This window comes from Helicoverpa zea, chromosome 17 (assembly GCF_022581195.2).
Source record: "Helicoverpa zea isolate HzStark_Cry1AcR chromosome 17, ilHelZeax1.1, whole genome shotgun sequence".
Lineage (NCBI taxonomy): Eukaryota > Metazoa > Arthropoda > Insecta > Lepidoptera > Noctuidae > Helicoverpa > Helicoverpa zea.
This window is the reverse complement of record NC_061468.1, coordinates 9,345,154-9,366,265: the sequence shown is the minus strand read 5'-3', so window position 1 is coordinate 9,366,265 and position 21,112 is coordinate 9,345,154. Positions and strand designations below refer to the sequence as shown.

General features: G+C 37.7%; 2 protein-coding genes across 2 annotated transcripts in view; one reads left to right on the top strand and one right to left on the bottom strand.

Moving 5' to 3' along the window:
* The first annotated feature begins 81 nt into the window (after nucleotides 1-81).
* LOC124638512 (tyrosine-protein kinase receptor torso-like) lies at nucleotides 82-15,936 on the top strand. The gene is made up of 15 exons (XM_047175484.1): nucleotides 82-444; nucleotides 4,551-4,581; nucleotides 5,004-5,158; nucleotides 7,754-7,997; nucleotides 8,085-8,152; nucleotides 8,227-8,368; nucleotides 9,371-9,540; nucleotides 9,933-10,053; nucleotides 11,806-11,948; nucleotides 12,187-12,373; nucleotides 12,679-12,844; nucleotides 13,041-13,472; nucleotides 13,770-13,907; nucleotides 14,226-14,411; nucleotides 15,023-15,936. The coding sequence occupies exons 1-15, from the start codon at nucleotides 265-267 to the stop codon at nucleotides 15,129-15,131; spliced, it is 2,472 nt and encodes an 823-aa protein (XP_047031440.1). The 5' UTR covers nucleotides 82-264; the 3' UTR covers nucleotides 15,132-15,936.
* A 48-nt stretch (nucleotides 15,937-15,984) lies between these two features.
* LOC124637964 (dnaJ homolog subfamily C member 13) overlaps nucleotides 15,985-21,112 on the bottom strand; it is a 42,990-nt gene continuing 37,862 nt past the window's right edge. The window contains exons 36-38 of the mRNA XM_047174713.1: nucleotides 19,039-19,185; nucleotides 18,592-18,817; nucleotides 15,985-18,280 (exon numbers count right to left, since the gene is read on the bottom strand). Of these exons, the coding sequence (XP_047030669.1) occupies nucleotides 18,207-18,280; nucleotides 18,592-18,817; nucleotides 19,039-19,185 (447 nt within the window). The 3' untranslated portion in view covers nucleotides 15,985-18,206. The remainder of the gene's footprint in view (nucleotides 18,281-18,591; nucleotides 18,818-19,038; nucleotides 19,186-21,112) is intronic.

The window sequence follows — 21,112 nt, the reverse complement described above, 5'->3', positions numbered from 1 at the left end:
AAAGCTCAGTGGCTCGGCGCCCCAGTTACGAGTCGAGGGGCAGCGCGAAGGCACAACTACCGCAGCGCCGCGCCACGCGACTGTACTTTACCGAACACGCAAACGCAAACAATTTATCAATTAATATTTTTTAAATTAATTCAACAACATGCATTTTTTAAATAAATTCACCAACTCAAGATTATTTATATTCAGTGCATTATAAAGATCTTAATTCTTATATTGATTTTGAAAAATAAACTACATGTTGATAAACAAGTTAAAATGTATTACAAAAAGTTTGAACACTACCTAATATTAAGTTTGATAAAACAAATAACAATGACACTATATGTGAGTGCTAAGCCGATAGATTTTGGACAAAAAAATATATTATTTTCGGACTATCAATTAGAAAATTTAGCTAATGAAGTGTGTAACGACTTGGAGTTAATTATAAATGTGGTAAGTTTTACACTGTAACTATTATATTACAATTGTAAAATAGTAAAAAGAAGAACACAGTTTATTTAGAATTTTCTTTTTGCGAAAAATAAGTGAAGATTAAAAGAAAATAATGTCCGTGATTTACCTACAAAAAGTTAATTGGTTCGATTCTTTTTGTCATCTACCTTCGTTGTATTTTTTTAAAATATTTTTTTCACCATTGTTACATTTTTATAAACTTTATAACTATTAAACTTTGTACAATTTTATAACTATAAAGTTTCAGTATTTTTGGGGTTTTCAGAAACCTGCATATCTTTGAAAAATGCAACAATGTTATCTCACAAACAGGGAAAGAACAATCAAAGCAACAACGGACCACTAACCGTTGAATTGGGTTTTTACTATTTTGTAAAACACATGTTTTTCGAATACCATGCCATTGCCGAGCCATTTATATTTTTTTGTAAATGTTGTACATTTACAAAAATATGAAAATGCATTGAATGATCGTGTGATTAATTTATACCTACTTATAGTTATACATATACTTATATAGTTGGATTTGATGATAACTTCTTATTATAGAAGGTAATTAAGAATTCTCTTGAATGAATATCAAGAAATTCTTTCATCAAAGATTGATTTTTAGAAGGAACCAGCTTCGGTATCTGGGGCTAGGCTTCTAAAGATTACTTATATACCGTCGGTACTGAAATACAATAATATGATAGCAATAGACGAATTGTTTTTCAGTTTTGTTGTACACATTTGGTATTTTATTGAAATGTGAAATTCATCTTTATAATGAGGACGGCATGTTAGATGCAGCTAACTATACGTATTGGTTAAGTGTATGCACGTGTTCTTTTTTTTATTGTTGCGTTCGATTATCTCCATACTCTCCATCTTATCATCAGAGGCCAAAACGTAAAACGGGGCAAAAAATTACGCTACTTTATGATGATTTACGTAATTTGCAAAACTTGCACTTTGCAAGTGACTCATAACAAAAACATTTTTGTTGATGTTTACGGACGAAACAGCCCAGGCTAAAGGTTAGAGTTATCGGCGATTGCTGCCAGCCATGGATATTATATTGTCTATTATCAGTCGGACACGCACAATCAATAAGCCAAAATATTGACTGCACTAAGTGCCCACTTATTGCTACCACAGATAATGTATGATACATTGTCTATCGGACAGCACTCAGACGGCATTGGCAATGAAAAGGCTGGTTAGTGTTGTTTATATGGTGTTTCAATAATAGAGATGATCGTAAATAGAACAGAGTATAGGGATAACGATAACGAAGAGATCAAAAAAAGATCCTAATAAAGTAACCACAATTAATACACTCTCTAGACTTGACAAACCCCTAAATATATATTCAGTAGTCGACACAACGTATCAAATTAGCAGCTACTGTAATATATGTACTAATAGGTACTGAAAATACTAGTAATGACTTAAAATCATCACTTTTTGAAAATCAAAGAATTTGCGAAAAACTTCATATAAGATGCTCCGACAGGCAAGCTTCAGTTAATGGGTAAGAAACGTTCTTACCCATTAAGACGTTGAACTCAAATTGAGTTGACATAAAATAAAATGCCTAGTGTAGGCTTCCCTATGAAGCATGACCTGTTTTTTCTGTACCTACAATTTTTCAATAAATTTTCTGTCACACAAATCTCTTTGCCTGAGAATATTCAAAGAATAATAATTTTCCGAATTTAAGAACCTATATTTGTCAGTTTTTTTTCCCTTGCGGACACCTAATAGGGCTTTGCCCCTCTGTTATTCAAAATAGTAGGCACGCTAATGCGCGCTATGAGTAGGTACACGCTAATAAAAAGTATGGCGAAATAAATTATTATACGCATTGCCGAACGGTGCACCCGGCCAACCGTAGGGTACTCGTTAAAAGGACATGGATAGCCAGTCTCACCAACTCCAAACAAAATAAAGGTTTGATCGAAATGATGATCTCTGCTCCCTTCAGGGTTCCTTCGTTTCCTTACTTGGGAAACCACTGAAACCCCAGGTGGAGGGCGCCGCCGGATCTGTCACTTAAGATTAAGCTAATAATTTTATTTGTAACATCAATGTATCTCTGCTGTGTATGTTAGGAGTTAATCCCTCTACTACAGATCTAAGCAAACACAAGGACAGACAAACAGTCAGAGGGAAGCGATTAATGATTACGGATTGAGTTCAATTTGAAGAACGAGTTCACCAGGTGATTAGGAGCACACTTACGGATGCACTACTTTATTTACACGTGTTTTGCGTAGTCACATCAATCTTTCCAATCGAATCCAGAACGTTTCGTATCCATTAAAAATACCCCTTAATCACATACCGAGAAAAATCCATCACAGTTGAACCTAAATGGGTTGAACGTCATTCAGCGTTGCCTAGCTATTCGAATACTAGTGTAGGCGTATGAATGTCGTGGGTAAGTTTTTTAGTCCCGTCTCAGAAATAGTTCGACTGCATCACCAGCATTCTTTCCGGTGCAAGTCGTTAAACTCTGCGCATTGAAAGGTTAATAAGTCGCGGTAATCTAGATAAAGTAGATATGTTGTCCCGTTTTGCGAACTCGCGTCGCTGACTGCAGTTCAATCTTAAGTATTGACGTTTAGTGCTTGTTGAACTTTTAATAGGTTCTTATTATGTTGCTTGATACATTAGCAGTTAGTAAATTAGAAATACAATGAACTTGGAGTTTTTCCGAACTTAAACAAATGTTTTCTTTTAAATTGTATCGCAAGGTTTTAACGGAACGTAAACCTATATATTGCAATAAATAAATAAATAAACCTTTTGCCAGTCAATCAGAAAACTTAGGTACACGAATTATAGTTAGCATAAGTACTTACCTATTAGATTTCCACGTTTTCCATTCATTCATTTTACTCGTGTACACAACGCGAACGGTATGACCTGTGTGAACAAATACATTTTTAACGATTGAAAATGCAGCAAACGTTTTACTTTCTCTGCAAGTTAACATTATGTCATAGCGAAACGCACGCGGTATGCCAATAACTGTTCAATTTGCATCCCACATCGTTTTAACCAAATGCAGCTGATGACGTCTGTTTTTATCCCTATTTTCTCCTATCTTATCAACCGCTTGCTATTGAACTTCGAAACACTAAGTTCAGCTGAACTGGAAGGTAGTACGAAGGATTTCGATAAGCGGCATCCTGAAACAATATTTGAACCTGAACTGAAATTCATTCACAGGTTTGTACAAGACTCAATATTGATTACAGGGCAGTGTTGTGTTGGTAATATTACCTAGTATTTTACCTAGAGCATGTAGACACTTAACTGTTCCTCGACTAAAACCTATTCAAAAGTAAAGATTTGTCGAAATAAAGTTTAAATCTCAATAATTTGGGCGACTATCAGTATTACGTCTAATTAGTTATAATTAGACCCTCCTTTATGACCCGCAGGTTGGCGGTTCGAGGTATTTCTGTGTTTGTTGACAAAATGCTTCGCTCCAATGATTCAATCGCGCATATTGGAACGTGTCGCTTTACGTCCCAAACAAAGGCACTTCCACTAGGATTCACTGATCTATAATAATATACCTTAATGACTACAAAATAGAGTGTATTTTGGATATTACATAGAACAGTCGTGTCCGGAAGTTTGTTAGACTTTGCGAAATATTCTAGCCTATAACGCGTATTGATTTCATCGGTAGATGTAGCCAAAGCTTATAAAAAGCCGATGAATGCTGAGTCATTTTATTTTTTATCAGTCTAGCCTAGGCAGGCACTCAGCCAGGCTTTTTTAGTCTACTTGTCTGGAGTAGGATGAGATTAGACGTAGTGCTGGCCATTTGGCATTCAATCACAGCAATGATTTATAGATACCTACTAGTTGTAAGTAGGTACATGAAATTGGAGTTGGTGAACCAAAGATTTTTTCAATCAATCAATAGAGATCAGAGATGCGTTATCAAACTGCGTGTCACAAGTCTTTAATTTATATTTATAGCCAGGCTCTGCCCTCTATGAAATAGCAGACTTCTTGTTATGCACAACAATTTTTTGTATAAAATTGCTAGAATATTATCACAATATGTTTAATTGTTTCAGACTGCGAAGACCTGTAGGAGTAACTATCGGGGTAAGTACCCATCTTTTCATTTACTACCACAATATGATATATCTAATGTTCCTATACAACTATTTGTACAGGTACATAATATTTGTGACACAGGATAAAAGATAAAATTAAGTTAAATTAAGACACGTCACAGGCTTCTAGTGTTATAAGCTGTTTCGCTACACTGCCCCCGAGTGACATAAGCTATATTTTACCCAGTACGGACAGTAGTTCCCACGGAACGCGCATGAGATCCCGTGAATCAGCTTACTTAGTTATATAAAATCTGAGGAAAATTCTTTCAGTTTAAGAAATTACCCTTTACATCACAAATAAACAGATTGTACGTGTTTATAATTTATACATAGTCCATTAAGTAGGTAAAAAAGGGATAGATGGCTTTCCATACAGCACATGGATTAAAAATAATGTAAAATCCTCAGCGCCAGACTGGAGTAAGCCAATAAACTCGACAACGGTGAGCGTGCGCTGCCTCACGCGACATAGCATCAGGTTCGACATCGAACCCTCGCAGCACTACCAGCTCGTCGCCCTCGTCCCGCAGTTGAACAACGATAGCAGTTCCGGGATTACCTATGTGAGTATGAGCTGCAGAAATAAATGATGCGTTTTGCTTAGGTACGGACGGTGACTTATGTTCAGTCAGAAAGCTACCATTCATAAGGAAAAGTAATCCTTTACTTGGGCACAGGGATATACCTAAGACTTACTTCCGGGTTCCCAGCTATGTACCTACAGTTGAGAAACAGCCTTGTCCACTTTACCATTAGTAATTATTAGTAAGTCGTATAAAAAATATACATTCAGGCTATTTCGGCACAATTAATTATGTAATCGACGTGCCCAAGTTATTTGGGGTCGGCGAAATATGTTTTTCGCTTCCATTCCTCTCCGTCAGCAGTCGCACTAATACCGAAACCTTGTAATTAAGTTTTGGTCATTCAATTAGGTAATTGAGGCAACTACTCATCACCATAGGTATAGACCGCAACCCTAATAAGAAAAAATGTGGAAGCACTAATTAATCATTCATAGCTCACTCTTTTCCTGTCTATATTCGTCAACATGCACTTTATCTTTAGAAGTGCGAAATGAAACCACATCGTTATACAGAACAGGCTAATTGCAATTAAGGATTTAGGTAATACGGGGAAGCCCGAAACTGAAAAAATAAATCCTCGAATTTTCATACACAATGACTAACGTAACACTAATTTTTCTGTGTAAATGGGCAGAGGGATACCTTAATTGGGAAACCGTATCTCTCCTGTGAAATTGTTATTTTTACATGATCTAATTCAACGAGTGAGTTCGGGCTGCGTCTGAACCTGAACCTGGTTTGTTCCCACTAGTTCGGGTGTACTATGCCAAATCGAATAACAAATAATCGAATATCAATTGATCGACCACTATAAATCGAAATTCTAAATACTCGAACATTCATAATATCGAATGGTTATTAAATCGAACATTCAATACATCGCGCAGTCTATACATCGAGTGTTCAAAATATCGAATGTTCGTTTGATCGAGCGTTAAATGCATCGTATATTCATCCTATCGAAAAATCTATATTTTTTATGAATACAAGAAAAACTCAAAATTTATGAATAAATCATATTTTAATGTAGTTTTTATTATTATTTAACATTTTTTCTATCGCATTATCATCCCTTTTGCCTCTTTTTTGTAAAGTAGGTCTTCCCAATTCCGCGTTTGCCTTTTCAATTCACACAAAATTTTAAAATGTACCTTTAAAAGATAAGAATTAAAGATTAAAATGTGATTTATTAGTAAATTTTGAGTTTTTCTTGTATTCATAAAAAATAAGGATTTTTCGATAGGATGAATATGTTTTTCATTTAACGCTCGATCAAACGAACATTCGATATTTTGAACACTCGATGTATAGACTGCGCGATGTATTGAATGTTCGATTTAATAACCATTCGATATTATGAATGTTCGAGTATTTAGAATTTCGATTTATAGTGGTTGATCAATTGATATTCGATTATTTGTTATTCGATTTGGCATAGTACACCCCACTAGTTCTACTGCTCAGTTCTACGGTAGAACTAATGGGAACTTTTTTCCAACTAGTTCTACTATACGAGGTGCAACAAAATAGTAGAACTAGTGGGAAATATGATTTTCAATGGTATTCCCACTAGTTCCACTGAACATTTGCAGTAGAACTAATGGGACATTCATACACCCATAATAGAAAGGAGGCTTTTCTCAAGCAATGCTAATATTAGCTTATATGTAGATAAGTAGGCACGCAAATTTTTCCGAGGCACCTGTCGCGTGATCGAATTATTCGACAATGTTACCGTTACTCACGCTCGTTCATAGAACTCGAGCGTTCGTCCACGACCCATTGAGATATGCCCAGGGTATAGTAGTGCGTATTCCATTTGCATATTTATAACCAGACGTTATTATTTACATGTTATTGGTAATTGCTATCGTTCTCCGCAGCACCCAAGGTCATTAATATTGAAATTTCTTTAAACGAAATGTTAATTAAATGTAATAAAATCTCATGTCACATAAAATAAGCGTAAAGTTTTCTTGGAAAATGTGGTATTTCCCAAAAAAAAGTAAATTATGTACACAATAACTTTAGACACTGTAGCTTCAGAACAGTGCATTTGGTGTCAATACATTGTAGTCCAACATTTCAGTTATCCCCTGCATCCGTACAATTCGTCCGCAATACGATGCGGGTTTTAACAAAGATAAGCAGCAAACCAGCGGAAAAATGTAATAAACTGTGGTTTACAATCATCCATTCATTCATATGGAAACCAAAAGCGTAAGAACAAGTGTCGTATGTGACACGACCTTATAAAGGTGTTGTTTTGCGCAATTTAACGAATACCTGTATAACAAATGTTTGTCCCATCCTAGGGATTCTACTTTTACAGAACATTGCGTATTGCATCCGGAAAAATTACAATTTCGAGTTAGAAAACACGATTAATTCAAAACTTTGAACAAAGAGATTCTTTGGTCTAGAAAAACAATGTCGACGGCACAGCTCGAATTAGGTCAGTGACGAAATTGTATTATAGATGCAGGATGGGTTCCTGTGTTTAAATTCATCATAGAATAAATTTTATCCATCATGTAACTGTCAACTAAAATATTTATTGTCTTCTGACAGATAAACTACAGTATTATACAGCCATCTGAACACCAGGGGCAGATAAGCACAACTCCTCAAAGAAACTACACGATTTGGAGCGCAGTACTCAAAGATGGGTCTCCGATAGAATGGCTAGGGGGTGACAAAGTGCCATCCTACAATAGTTCTATGGAACACAGAAGATATGACATCAAACCAGCCTTTCCTCTTAAGACGCAAGACTCCACTCTTACTGGACGCTTTTCTTGGAACAGAATTGGTGGTAAGTGTCACGAAAGTCTTTCAGAAATATGTCTAGTCTTTCTTTTACCAGTTGTTCGTTAAAGTGCCTATTTATGTCTTGTTCTAGATTACGACGCATGCTTCGACGTCGCCAATTCTTGTGTAAAAACCAAATTCCAGTCCACTAAAGTTGGGGTAAATATTTCAATAGGCCATAATTATTATCAAATCCTTGGGTCGTTTAGGGTCTAATTGAAGTATGATTTCAGCCCATTAGCAGAGACAACGACCCAGAGGTAGAGTTTGAGGTGCAGCCGAATGACGAGTGCAGTATCAGAGTGACGGGGCTATATGGGTCTACCGACTTTCAATACGTCACGCCTCCCTGCGATGAGTCTCAGTGTCCACAAAGTAAGTCATATTGTTTACAAATGACGCAAAATTTGAGAATCATACACATAGCATGACACTTAAGGATAGTCATTAATTAAGGATTAAATATCATTTTGGTCTGTCATATGAAGTCGCTGAAGCGGAAACTAGTCGACATGTGTATTCTGCCCATCCTAACCTACGGCGCTAGACTTGGTCTTTGACCGAATCTCAAAAGTCCAGGCTAAAAGTATGCCAAAGGAACATGGACCGTAGCCTGCTCAATATACGGCTTAATGACCGGATACGAAACACCATTATCCGGTCCAAGACGGGCTTACTCGATGTGGGCAATAAGTCTGCAAAGTTTAAGTGGGATTGGGCGGGTCACATCTGTCGAATGCACCCGGACAAGTGGGCCAACATCACCACAAACTGGATCCCTGAGGATGGAAGGCGACCGAGAAGGAGACCAAGAAAACGCTGGAGAGAAGACTTGGACAGCTTCCTCTCGGACTGGCCACAAACAGCGATGGACAGAGAAAAATGGAAGGCTATGGGGGAGGCCTTTGCCCAGCATAGGCTAATTAAAAAAAAATATATGAAGTAACCTTGGCGATTTTCCCTATTTTGAAAGAAAGGAAAAATAGCAATGCCTAGTTATCAAATTGTAAAAATGAGTATGTTCGTTTATTCGTCAGCTGTCTGCGTGTCCCTTTTGATATTTAGGCAGGTCAGGTATAGGTAGGTACTGCAAAATATAAAGTCATTACGTTATAAACGCGTTTTTTTCCTGTTTATTTCATCAATTTTATTTTTGAAAATTTTATATCGAAAGTGGACTTCATTCGACATCATAAATACAAGATAACTGCATTTTTTATTTCATGCTGAAACTACATTTTAAAATGAATTACAGTAGATATACTGAAATAAATCTTAAGTTTCAACGGTCCAGTTGTAATCCCTTTATTTTTTTAAATTAGGAAATGGTTATGTCCAAGGCTGATGAGGATGATGAAGTATTTGACCTAATTCTAGATGCAGAGGAAATACAACCAGAGATTCCTGATAACATAACAATCGTGGCAATTAAAGACATCAGTGGCACCTGGGATGTGTACGTCTTCTGGCAGAAACCACAGCTCTTTCCTGACTATTACAATGTGACTGTGCACGCAGCAAATACACGCACTGTCATCGTACCAGGGGTGAGTTTAATAATATTAGCGAGTTTTCCAAAGACAAAATCACTGTTGACAATTAAGTAAAATCTGTAAATTTAACTGTGGATCAATAAAGTTATTATTATTAATTAAGGAGAGTCGAGCCCAAAAAAGGTATTGTGTGAACACGTGAGTACCATTTTTCGGGGGCACGCCAGCGGTGGGATCATGATGGGCCGTGCGAAAATATTCAAAAGTTTGGGGTAGTCAAAACTTTGCAGATTGATTACATATCTGATACAGCGTAATACAAATGACACTCGTGTAGGCATCAATTAAAACGAGTGCATCAATGAACAATCGATCTTGATGATAATATCAAGTAAATAGGTCTTCCTCACAGTAATGAAATTAATGTCAATTTCGATATTACACAGAATGAAACGGAAACAGTGGTCAAAGGTGTGGAGGGCGATGAAGGTTTAATATATGAAGTCCTAATGTACTCCAAGATTGGGAGGTGGGAGGGCCACACGAGCAGAAGAGCTGCCTTGCCTAGTAAGTCAATCAACATTATAAAAAGCTATAATTATAAAGAAACAATGTAAAAAATATTTTTGTGCAGTACAAAACAGATATACCAACCCGCATTGAGCAAGCGTGGTGATTAATGCTCAATACTTCTCCATGTCAGAGGGCGCCTGTGCCCAGCAGTGGGACGATAAAGGCTGTAACAGAACCAGATATGTATTTAGCAAAAATAACACAATACACAAATATTAAGGACACTACTGACTGATCAATTTTCATTATGTTGTCATCTTCATCGTACCGAGTCCTAAAATATTTCACTAAAGATAAGTCGATAACCCAAGAGCTCTCGACGATCATACCTCCGTCAATGAGTAAAAGCTGGCATCCATCCTACAGTGTTTCTATTTTACTATGAAGTTTGACTAAACGCTTTGGAAGATCCAAAAATAACGAAAGGTTAGCAGTCATGAGCTCTTGGTCTAACAGTACCTTCACACATTTAACTTTTTCTCATGTTTCTTTCATATAAGTCCCTATATATGTTATCATTATGAAAAACACACAGTTTCCTTCATCTTCTTACAGTATTGTCATCGTAATTTGTTGCGGCTCGCTGAGAATTTGATAATAAAACATTAATTAAACACCACACTTTATCTGCCTTTTCTTCACCCCACACAAAACTTACTCCCACAAACAAGATATACAATAAACAATATTCATAATGCACCAGCTGTTTTATTGTGTTTTAAAACAAATTAACAGTCAAAATTATCGCTATTCTCAACAAGAATTAACTAAAGCCAATGATAACTTTAATTCTCTTGTTGAAACTTCCCGTTCTGCATTCCGTAGCCAAATAAAATAAAGCTATTATGACACTCACATACATATAACATGACTTTCTAATAATTTAGGAAAATATAGAAAAACAGAAATTAGAATGTAGAGCTCAAAATGACCTACCTACCAAATTTTACCTCCTTATAATACCAGCTTAGAAAATTATTTATCAAATTATAACGATGGTCCTAAAATCTCTCAGCTAATGGACCCAAGAATTAGTTAATTTTTCAAAGTACCTAACACTTATTGTATATAACACCTTTACCCAAATAATGCCAACAAAATACGTCTCCATGTCGCTAATTATAAGAATCATATACTAATTCCAGTATAATACCAGTATAAAATCATCTACAAAAATATGCTTTTAGAAGTTCAGAGTTCTATCCCACAAACTGCGATTCTCATAACTAAAAACGCAAGAATTCTTACTACACGTAATTACAATCAAATCAAATCAAATCAATCAAAAATCAAAAGTCATTTATTCAAAGTAGGCTGAAAATCAGCACTTTTTGAACGTCAAATCCACAAAAGACAGCCCCCAAAACGCCCGCCCTTCACCACTTCCTATGTGTTTTTGCTGGGAAGAAGAATAGAATCATAACTCACACAGTCTTGTCTTAACCGACTACTCAAAAAAAGGTTCTCAGGAGCACGTAGATATTTTTGCTTATTATCATTCAGTATAATAATTGCATTTGCTGGGAAGATTGTTCTTCACCGCTTTTTTTACCCAGCTATAACACTAGGAAGTGGTAAAAGAGGGTGCTGTCCTTTTGTAATTTTGATGTGAAAGCGTGCTAAAAACTAGCCTATTTTCAATAGACGTTTTTGACTTTGAATTCTAAGATGGAGTACCTATGTCGACTATGCAGTGTGCTCGCTGTTAGAATATGATTAACGTGGTATAGTGTTTCACGTGGCCAGGCACAAAGGAGGCGCGGGGCGCGGGCGGCGGGGGCGCGAGTGGCGCGGCGCTGGGCGCGGCGTGCGCGGCCGCAGCCGCTCTGGCGCTGCTGTGTCGCTGTCGGTGGGGCCGGCAACGAGTGGCTGTTCCTCCTTACAAGCCGGTATGTTATCATATCCCTAGAATTAACTGCAGTATGTTGGGATCAGCATCCAATTTTTCCTGGATTGAATACCAGCAGTGCTTCATATGAAACGATTACCTAACAACTGCCAAAGGGTTCTTCTTCTGTCTCTCAACCCGAGCGGCTGTTAAAACTTTACCACAAGAACCTGTACTTCCTTCCTAGAATTTGCTTGCCTATCTTATATTTGAAATTTGAACTGCCATTACTGAAATAGGACGACAAACCTTCGAAAGATGGCGACACAGAGGTACTCGAAGTGTGGAGCGAGTCGGAGGACCGGTGGGAGGTGCGCGCCGACAAGCTGGTACTGCACGAGGTCATCGGGGAGGGAGCCTTCGGCGTCGTGCGCAGGGCCACGCTCGCGCCACACTCCACGCCCGTCGCTGTTAAGATGCTAAAAGGTAGGTTGAACATTCAGTAACATAATCATTAATCATGTCATCGATGAAAACTTGCAATTTTGGATTGTTACGCCTATCATTGGCCACAGAGCATCTTAGACAGCTGACTGTGACTGTGCTTGCACGGGTGGTTGTTACTGCCGCAAGAATTGCCTTTTGTGGCTGAATAGGCTAATGACTCCCCATGTGTAACTGAATGCAAAGTAGACAATAAGAGAAGTTTACTTTAAATAAAATATTTAAAGTAAACTGTGTCTGTATTTGCACAGAACCCAAGTTTTTTATATTTTCCCCTTATTTTCTAGATTTCCCATCGCTCGACGAGATCAGGTCGTTCCGTTCGGAAATGGAGCTGATGAAGAGCGTGGGCGTGCACCCGCACCTCGTGAGCCTGGTGGGCTGCTGCAGCGGCAGGAGACCGCTCATCATTGTCGAGTACTGCAGTCGAGGAGATTTGCTCAGTTACTTGCGGTATGTGTATGTACTACAGAGACTTTTGATAAAATAGCGTAGGACCTAGTATTGAACCTTGTGGTATCCCCATCTTATACGCAAATTATCTTCCCTCAAAGATTGCAATCTAAAGATTTTCTTACTTTCATCGGACTATGATTTCGAAATGTATGTTCTGGATTATGCAATATTTAAACTGGTATTTTATTTTCAGATGCACATGGGATGTAATGTTATCCAAACGCAACGCAAAATACTACAACAACAACATAGATGTTTCTGACTACAGAAACGACTTATTCAAGTGTAAAGCGCAGATGGAGAGCTCCAAACTTGTCGTGAATAAACTGTATGAGCTTCAAGAGATTTGCGACAAGGAACTGACGGCGTTAGACCTTCTATCTTTCTGCCGTCAAATAGCTATGGGAATGGAGTTCCTAGCTGCTAACCGGGTCGTTCATAGAGATTTAGCGGCAAGGAATATATTAGTGACAGCTGACAGGACGCTGAAGATTGCAGACTTCGGGCTGTCAAGGGATGTTTATGAAGAGAATCAGTATAAGCAGAAGGGTAATGGAAAAATGCCTGTTAAGTGGATGGCCTTGGAGTCGCTGACGAGAAGGATATATACTACGCAAAGTGATGTGTAAGTTTTGTTCTAATATTCTACCGCTCATTTATTGTAATTTGCTTACGTTCACCACCATTTATCTTGCTTTCACTGAAGAAGGTCAGTGACGAATATTAATCAAAGATTTTTTGGCAGTAATTGAGGCAGGATAGATTCATTCTAAAGTAAAGAACCACGAAATAAAAATATTACTTATGAACCTGTGATCACAGGCCTGAATAAGAAATCCCTTATTCATGCTTGTCAACCCTGTCCAATGTCTATAAGTTGAATATTAATATACTTACCTACTATATTTTCTCATTCCAACAGCTGGTCTTTCGGCGTGGTAGCATGGGAGGTGGCGTCACTAGGAGGTGCGCCATACGCAGGAGTGCCGGGAGCTCGTCTGCCGCGGCTGCTGCGTGGAGGCTACCGCTTGCCAAGACCTGCACACTGCAGTCCACTTCTGTACGTAGAATATTAACAATATGTCTTCTAAAACTTTGAGGCTGATAGTTGATAGGAAGCATTGATTATTGACTATGAATCAAGTAGTAAACCATAAAACATTTTTTTCTCTTATTCACTAAATGGCAGTATATTAAGTTCTCAGTAAAGCGAAGGGGAGGCGATGCTAACTTGCAGAGCAAAATGCTTGCAACTTTAATTCTTTCACAGTGGCTGGAGCTACGGAAACCTAATTTGCCTATGATCTACTTACCTTCTACAATCTAAATTTAATTTAACATATCTTAATAATCACACCTATTTACCTCATACTCGTAGTTACGACATAATGCTATCCTGCTGGCGCGCGCACCCCCGCGACCGGCCGACCTTTGCAGAGCTGCATCAACGACTGGATGAGCTACTCAACAGCGCATGCGCCAACCAATACCTCTCGCTAGAGATAGACGCAGACGACGCGCCGCCCACGCCGAAGCACCATCGATATATTAAGATGCTTATGAGGTGAGGATCGAAGGAAACCCCTAAGATCAGTTGCGCAGGTTAACCTGGTCACTGGACAGAATTAAATTGGGAGCAAAGTATCTTCCTCTGGGTCTTGACTAACCAAATTACTAAATGACCAATTTGCCTTGAAGAACCAAAGCATTAAACGAACACTGATGAATCCAAAAGCAATGTACTTTAATATTTTCAACAGAATTTTAATTAGTCAGGTAGTCATTAGGAAACTGCACATTTTTTGGGTTCCGTACCCAAAGGGTAAAACGGGACCCTATTGTTTTCGCTCCTCTGTCCTTCCGTAAGTCCGTCCGTCCGTCACCAGCATGTCTCATGAACCGTGATAGTTAGAGAGCTGAAACTTTCACAGATGATGTATTATTGCTGCCGCCATAAAAACAAATACTGAAAACTACAATTAAATAAATATTTGGGGGGCTCTCATACAACAAACGTGATTTTTTTGTCCGTTTTATAAATCGGTACGGAACCCTTCGTGCGCGAGTCCGACTCGCACTTGGCTGGTTTTTTAATATCGATTCATAAATTATTGACATTAATTACATACCTACGAGTAAATGGTTTATATAATCTTATTGTATTTTCTCCAATAGAGGCAAGCGCGGCTGGACTCGAGGCGAATCATACGAGCGTCCCCTAAAAGCCCCACATGCCAACCACTACACCACGCCACCAGACTCGCTCAGCGCGCATCCTGCGTGACGTCATAAACCACATTACCTCGGATGAAGAAATTATAACAATACGGCATGGTTTATTCGGTCAAAGAGCCATTAAGTAGAATAGGTACTTCAAGGAAGGCTTGCTTCGCACTGTTCTTAGTATCGATAACTCACTATCGATAAAATTACCAAACTACCTGATTTGACCGATAACAAAACTAGTACTAGAGTGTACTCTATCGATATAGGCCTATCGATTAATTGGTCCATTAATAAGTTTCTGGGTTCTGATTTTAAGGTTTTGAAGAATCGAGATCAAAGGATAAAATATAGAGCAGCACTAAGAAAATGAATGCCACCGGTATTACACTAGTACTTAACGCGTGGAAAATGTTCATGTGATATATAGATCTGAAAGTGAATTTCATAAAGTTTAATTAACAAATATTGTATCTATGTTGCTGTGTTATGCTGTGATACGTATCTGTAATTAAGTAATTATGTATATATGTGATGTAGAAAATTATGTAAATGACTTACAAATTAGATATTTCTTATAAAATTTAATAATAAAAATGAATAATTTGACATGTATGTTTTATATAAAAAGGAAATTCAATGTAATTCAGGTTCAAGGAGTAAATGTTTTTGAAAAATGCTGCTTCAAAGATGGTAAAGTTCCAAACAAATTATCTTAGGTATTATAATGTGTAAGATATTAAGGAGTACCGTTTGTTTAATAAAATATAATAGGATAAAAGTATTTTTCTAATAGGTATTTTTGTAAAAACAGTAATTAATTTTTAAGTTATAATTAATATGTGTACATCAAAAGAATGTGTTAAAGAATTATTTTGTGTTGCATTTAAGGTTTAACGTAAATAAAACAATTATTTAGATTGATATATTAACTTCGTATATTTTACAGCAATATAACTTATCTCTAGATATAAAAATATCCATATAATCACACCGCGCTTTTCCTTCATGGTGCCAATCGACAAATACCATCCATTCGTGATGTAAGCATTCTTGCATTAAGAAAATACTATACAGATTTATTCAAAATAGTAGAAAATACATAAAAATATACGACAATTTTGTGTAAGTCTATCAAAACATGTTTTTTAAACAAGATATGGCCCAAAAGATATTTTTACAAATTCCAGAAATAATACACGAAATACAAAAAACACAAACATCACGACCAATCACTTTACATTTTATCGTAACTAGTGATGTGACAACTACCGTAATTTATCGACATTTATTCCTACTGGCGCTTAAGAAAACAAACGAAACAGCTTTGTACAATAAGCACAACAAATAATAAAAACACAAGCTTATATCTGCAGTAAATAAACTACGGTAGTTATAAACATACTTAACACTAACTAAATATAGCTATAATACATATATATTAGGACGTACTCAATTATTAATGAGCGAACATAAGAGCATCATAATTTCCATAAAGTATAGACGCCTTAAAACTCTATGATATGACTAAACCAAATAATAATTTTTAATTTCCTTTACAATATTATCACACATAATTTTGATGTAAATAAGTAGTAACATTATTAAAAAAGCTTTATATATTTTTATGTAATGGTAAGTATGGTACACAGTAAAAATCCTTTTCAATTATTTCATGGTTAAAAAAGTTCTTAAAGAATTACCAAATCAATTTTTAAGCAATTTTAGTCCATAATTTGTCTATTTCACTAATAATATTCGACAAATTGTATTTTTGACAGAAGCCTCAAAGGCTTCGTATACTTAAAATTAATTTAGTGCCAAAACTCGAAATAAAATACTAATTGTATTCTCAAAGATTTTCAGTCTCAAATACAATAACTAAATATGGCAAGAACGCCTTTTGTATGTAAGAGAAAAACACACAAACCTGTACTATCGAACTATGTCATGTACTCGCAGACTATTCGTACACATCAAGGATATTATATAAAAGTGACAATTCTATTTATTATTGACACGGATATTACTTTACCCGACAAAGTGAAGTGTTTGTCTTTATTTTCGATGTTAGAGTTCAAGAAAAGAACACACTGTTTAAAGTCACTTATAAAGATACTCCAACAGTTATTATTATACCAACTAAGAAAATATTACCATAAAATCACATTCAATCGTTAAGTAGTACATGACAAACTGGGCAATTGAGAATTATTGCAATATTTCATATTTAATTTGCAAACAAATATTTGTAACGCACTCAAGTGCAACATTTTCTGTAAAGACTAATCTAAATTCATAAAAAAGTGCGAATCCTAATACAAAAACCTTATATCGCTAACGTGTAGGAATGACGTAAATATTTGCCTTTCGTTAGAGATCAAAACTTTTTTACAATTCTATTTTAGACCAACAGAGCTACTAAATACACACACTTACTTTGGCTGTTAATACTTCGAGCGTATCATTCACTGGCGATATTTCGTGTAAATAATAACTTTATAAAATTTACAATGAGACGTCGATAAACTAAGGAGGATAACATGAGAAACTTGAGTTTATTTTTACATAAGTACAAATGTGAATTTGCCTTGTTAGTACATTTTATAAATGGCAATTTACACCTCACGAATGATTTACAAAGACATGCAGATTATTAAGCGTAATTGAAATTATTGCTATAATACATGAGAATGAGGCATATCTTACACCGAAATAATATCTGTAGGCCGTACGCCAAGGCAAATTCTCTGACACGGCGCGTTTCTGAAAGCGCGTTACACTGAACTTGGATAATCGCGACATCGATTATAAAAATCTAATTATTGTAGTAATACTTATTAGAAATGTAAGGCAAATGTTTCATTTTAGAATTATTGTGTCTGACTTTTATTTTCATTGCCAAATGTGACTTGAGTAGTAGAATATTTACAAATGAGACAATGTTGAAATTTCGATAAAATGGTAATTCGTAAGAGATTCTATGAAATACTCACATAAGCCTTCAAGCTGGTTAGCTGTGCCTTCAGAAACGCACCGTGTATAGTTAGGCGGCTCGAGGGCTCGCACGAATCGCATTTGTCGCATCTGTCGCGTTAGTCGTGTTTGTCGCGCGAGACGCGTGCGCGTGCGTCGGTCAGTCGATGGGCGGCGGCTGCGCGGGAATGCTGGAGGGCGGCGCCGTTAAGTAGCCCGCTGTGTGTGGAGCTCCTGCAAGAAAAAGAATACAAATATCAGAATTGAGATCCTCCTTTTTTGAGAAGTCGGTTAAAGAATGGGCGAGTTGTGGACTTTGTGCGGCTGAAGCATTTTTACACAAATGTCCATAGGATTTTATACCTCAGAGTCGCCTACCCGTAACATGAATTCTAGAGGTACCTATGTATATTGTATAGATTGCACGAAACTTTTCTGTAAACAAATTCCTCACATGCGTAGGTGCAGGTGACTTACTCTTCCGCAGCACCACCCGTTGTCACCTAAAAATGTTTGGGACGACATAAAGTCTGGCGCCACTATACCTGTGAGCGAGTTGTTCTGCGGCGCAGCGGTAATGAACAGGTCGTGTCGCTGCGCCGCGTAGTGCTCCCACACGCCCGAGCGAGCTAGCACTGCCTTCACGCGCTCGCCGTGCAGCGGCGAACGAGACATCGCTTTCAGAGCCCGTACTAGCTGGGCCGCTGAAGCCCCGTCTAGACGGGTGTCGAGGAGCGAGAGTAGCTCGCCTATTAGGTCGGTTTCTAATGCCTGTGAAAAATTTAATACTGCTTTAGATACATTCGATTCGAAAATAGGTCGGATTCATAGCATGAAAAGTGTGTGTGAAAGGTGAGATTCCACCGGTGTGATATACAGTAATACACAAGTACAAAAATGATCGGGAAATTGTAGGTAAACTGTGCGCAGATTTTTGTTGGTAAACAAATATGCGCGAACATATTTAGGCAGGGCTGGAATATAATACTAACCTGCAACACCAGCCTGTCAGTGTTAGCGTTACTGGAGAATATAAGCGCGAGCGCCTCACACGCGCTGCCGACCACCTCCCGACACGACTGCACCGCGCTCTTCAGGCCCGACATCACGTCTGTCTGAGACAGCGCCACTACGCATGCCTGGAATATAGCGAGGAATGCTATAGAAGCTGTCACTCGCCTTAACAATGTTGGATGGTAGTCAAACGTCAAAAATCCGGCTGTATTTAAAAAAGTTCGAAATCATGACAAATGTTTGTCTGTGAAAGTCTTATCAAAGATGTTGGAACTCCTTGAGAAAATGCACTTTTTGAGATTCGAACAATATTATTTTTTACTACTGACGTGTGTCATTGATTTTCACCTTACATGAAAAATTATCTCTGCAAACAAACGTTTTTTATTATTTTCCATTCCTATTTATCATAGTCATCAAGTTAATTCTTCTAAAGGTTATGGCCCTTTCCACTAAATTCACCATCAAGAACCTCTGTGGTCTAGATGACTATTCTACGTGGAAGTTCGCAATCAAAATGATTTTGATAAAAGAAAAGTTATTCGCATTCACCAGTAAGTACCCTGATTCCAATAACTCTACGGACATCGAGAAGGATCAAGAAGCACTGGCTTTGATTTGTTTGCATGTTGAGCCTACATTATATGCTTACGTGCAGGATTCGAAGCATGCCAAGGATGCTTGGGATAGCTTGGCGAAAGCGTTTGAGGACAAAGGCGTTAATCGCAGGATTACCCTCATGAACGCATTGCTAGATGAGAAGCTAGACAATCATTCATCAATGCATCAGTATGTTGCTGCAGTTATGTCTCTTGCGCAGAAGCTGAAAGATATTGCCACCGGATTTGACGATGATCTTGTAGCCGTCGTGTTACTGAGAGGACTACCTGAAGAGTATCGGCCCATGCGTATGGCACTGGAACATTCTGGTATGAAACTCACATCGGAAAACGTACGGCAGAAACTACTACAAGAAGATTCACGTCAAGGTAGTACATCGTCTTCAGCGGACTCTGCATTGGCTGTGACTAAGAGTAAGCAACGGATCGGGAATAATGATAAACTGAAATGCTTCAAGTGTGGAAAGAAAGGACATAAGAAGCCGGACTGTCCTGAAGGAAGGATAGCAGGTGCGACCTCCAAATCGAAGGACGTCGTGAGCCTGTCTTCATTCAGCACCGGGAACTCCTTCAATCCGTCGGAGTGGTACATCGACAGCGGGGCTTCAAGACATATGTCATTTAATAAGCATTGGTTTCAAAATTTGGTTGTGAATGTTGAGATGAATAACGTGAGATGTGCGAATGATGATAAGATGGAATGCGCGGGTCAGGGTGACATCATGGTGAGCATGAAAGGATGTATGTTTGCTGTGAGGGATGTCATGTATATACCTAGTCTGCGTGTCAATCTGTTATCAGTTTCCAGGTTAGTAGAAAATGGATGGAAGGTTAGTTTTGACAGAGATGGATGTAAGCTAATTCACAGTTTAGTTCCAGGTCATTTCAAAGGTAAGCTTTTGGCTGCCGCAAGTGAAGTCTCGGGAATCTATAAGCTTGAAGGTTGTCAAGTGGTTGTAGATGGGGCTGCGTTGGCGTCAGTGCAAGCAGGTAATCCTTTGATGTTATGGCACCGGCGGCTTGGACACGTAAATGAACGGGATTTACGTAAGCTTCCGGGTATGGATTATGGAAAAAGCGTAATGGAACCTTGTGTCGCTTGTATTAAGGGGAAGGCACATCGATTACCATTTCCAGTAGGTGAGGCTTACAGGGCAGTCGACAGACTGCAATTGATTCACATTGATATCTGTGGTCCTATGCCTGAACCGTCGTACGGTGGATCTCGTTACATGCTACTTATTTTAGATGATTATACACGTAAGTCATTTGTGTTTTTCCTAAAATCAAAGGATCAGGTTTTTAATCATTTTAAAATATTTTTAGCATCAGTAGAGGTTGAAACCGGGTTGAAGGTAAAGTGCATATGCACGGACAATGGAACAGAATTTGTGAACAAGAAGTTCAATGGGTTTCTACGTCAGAAGGGTAT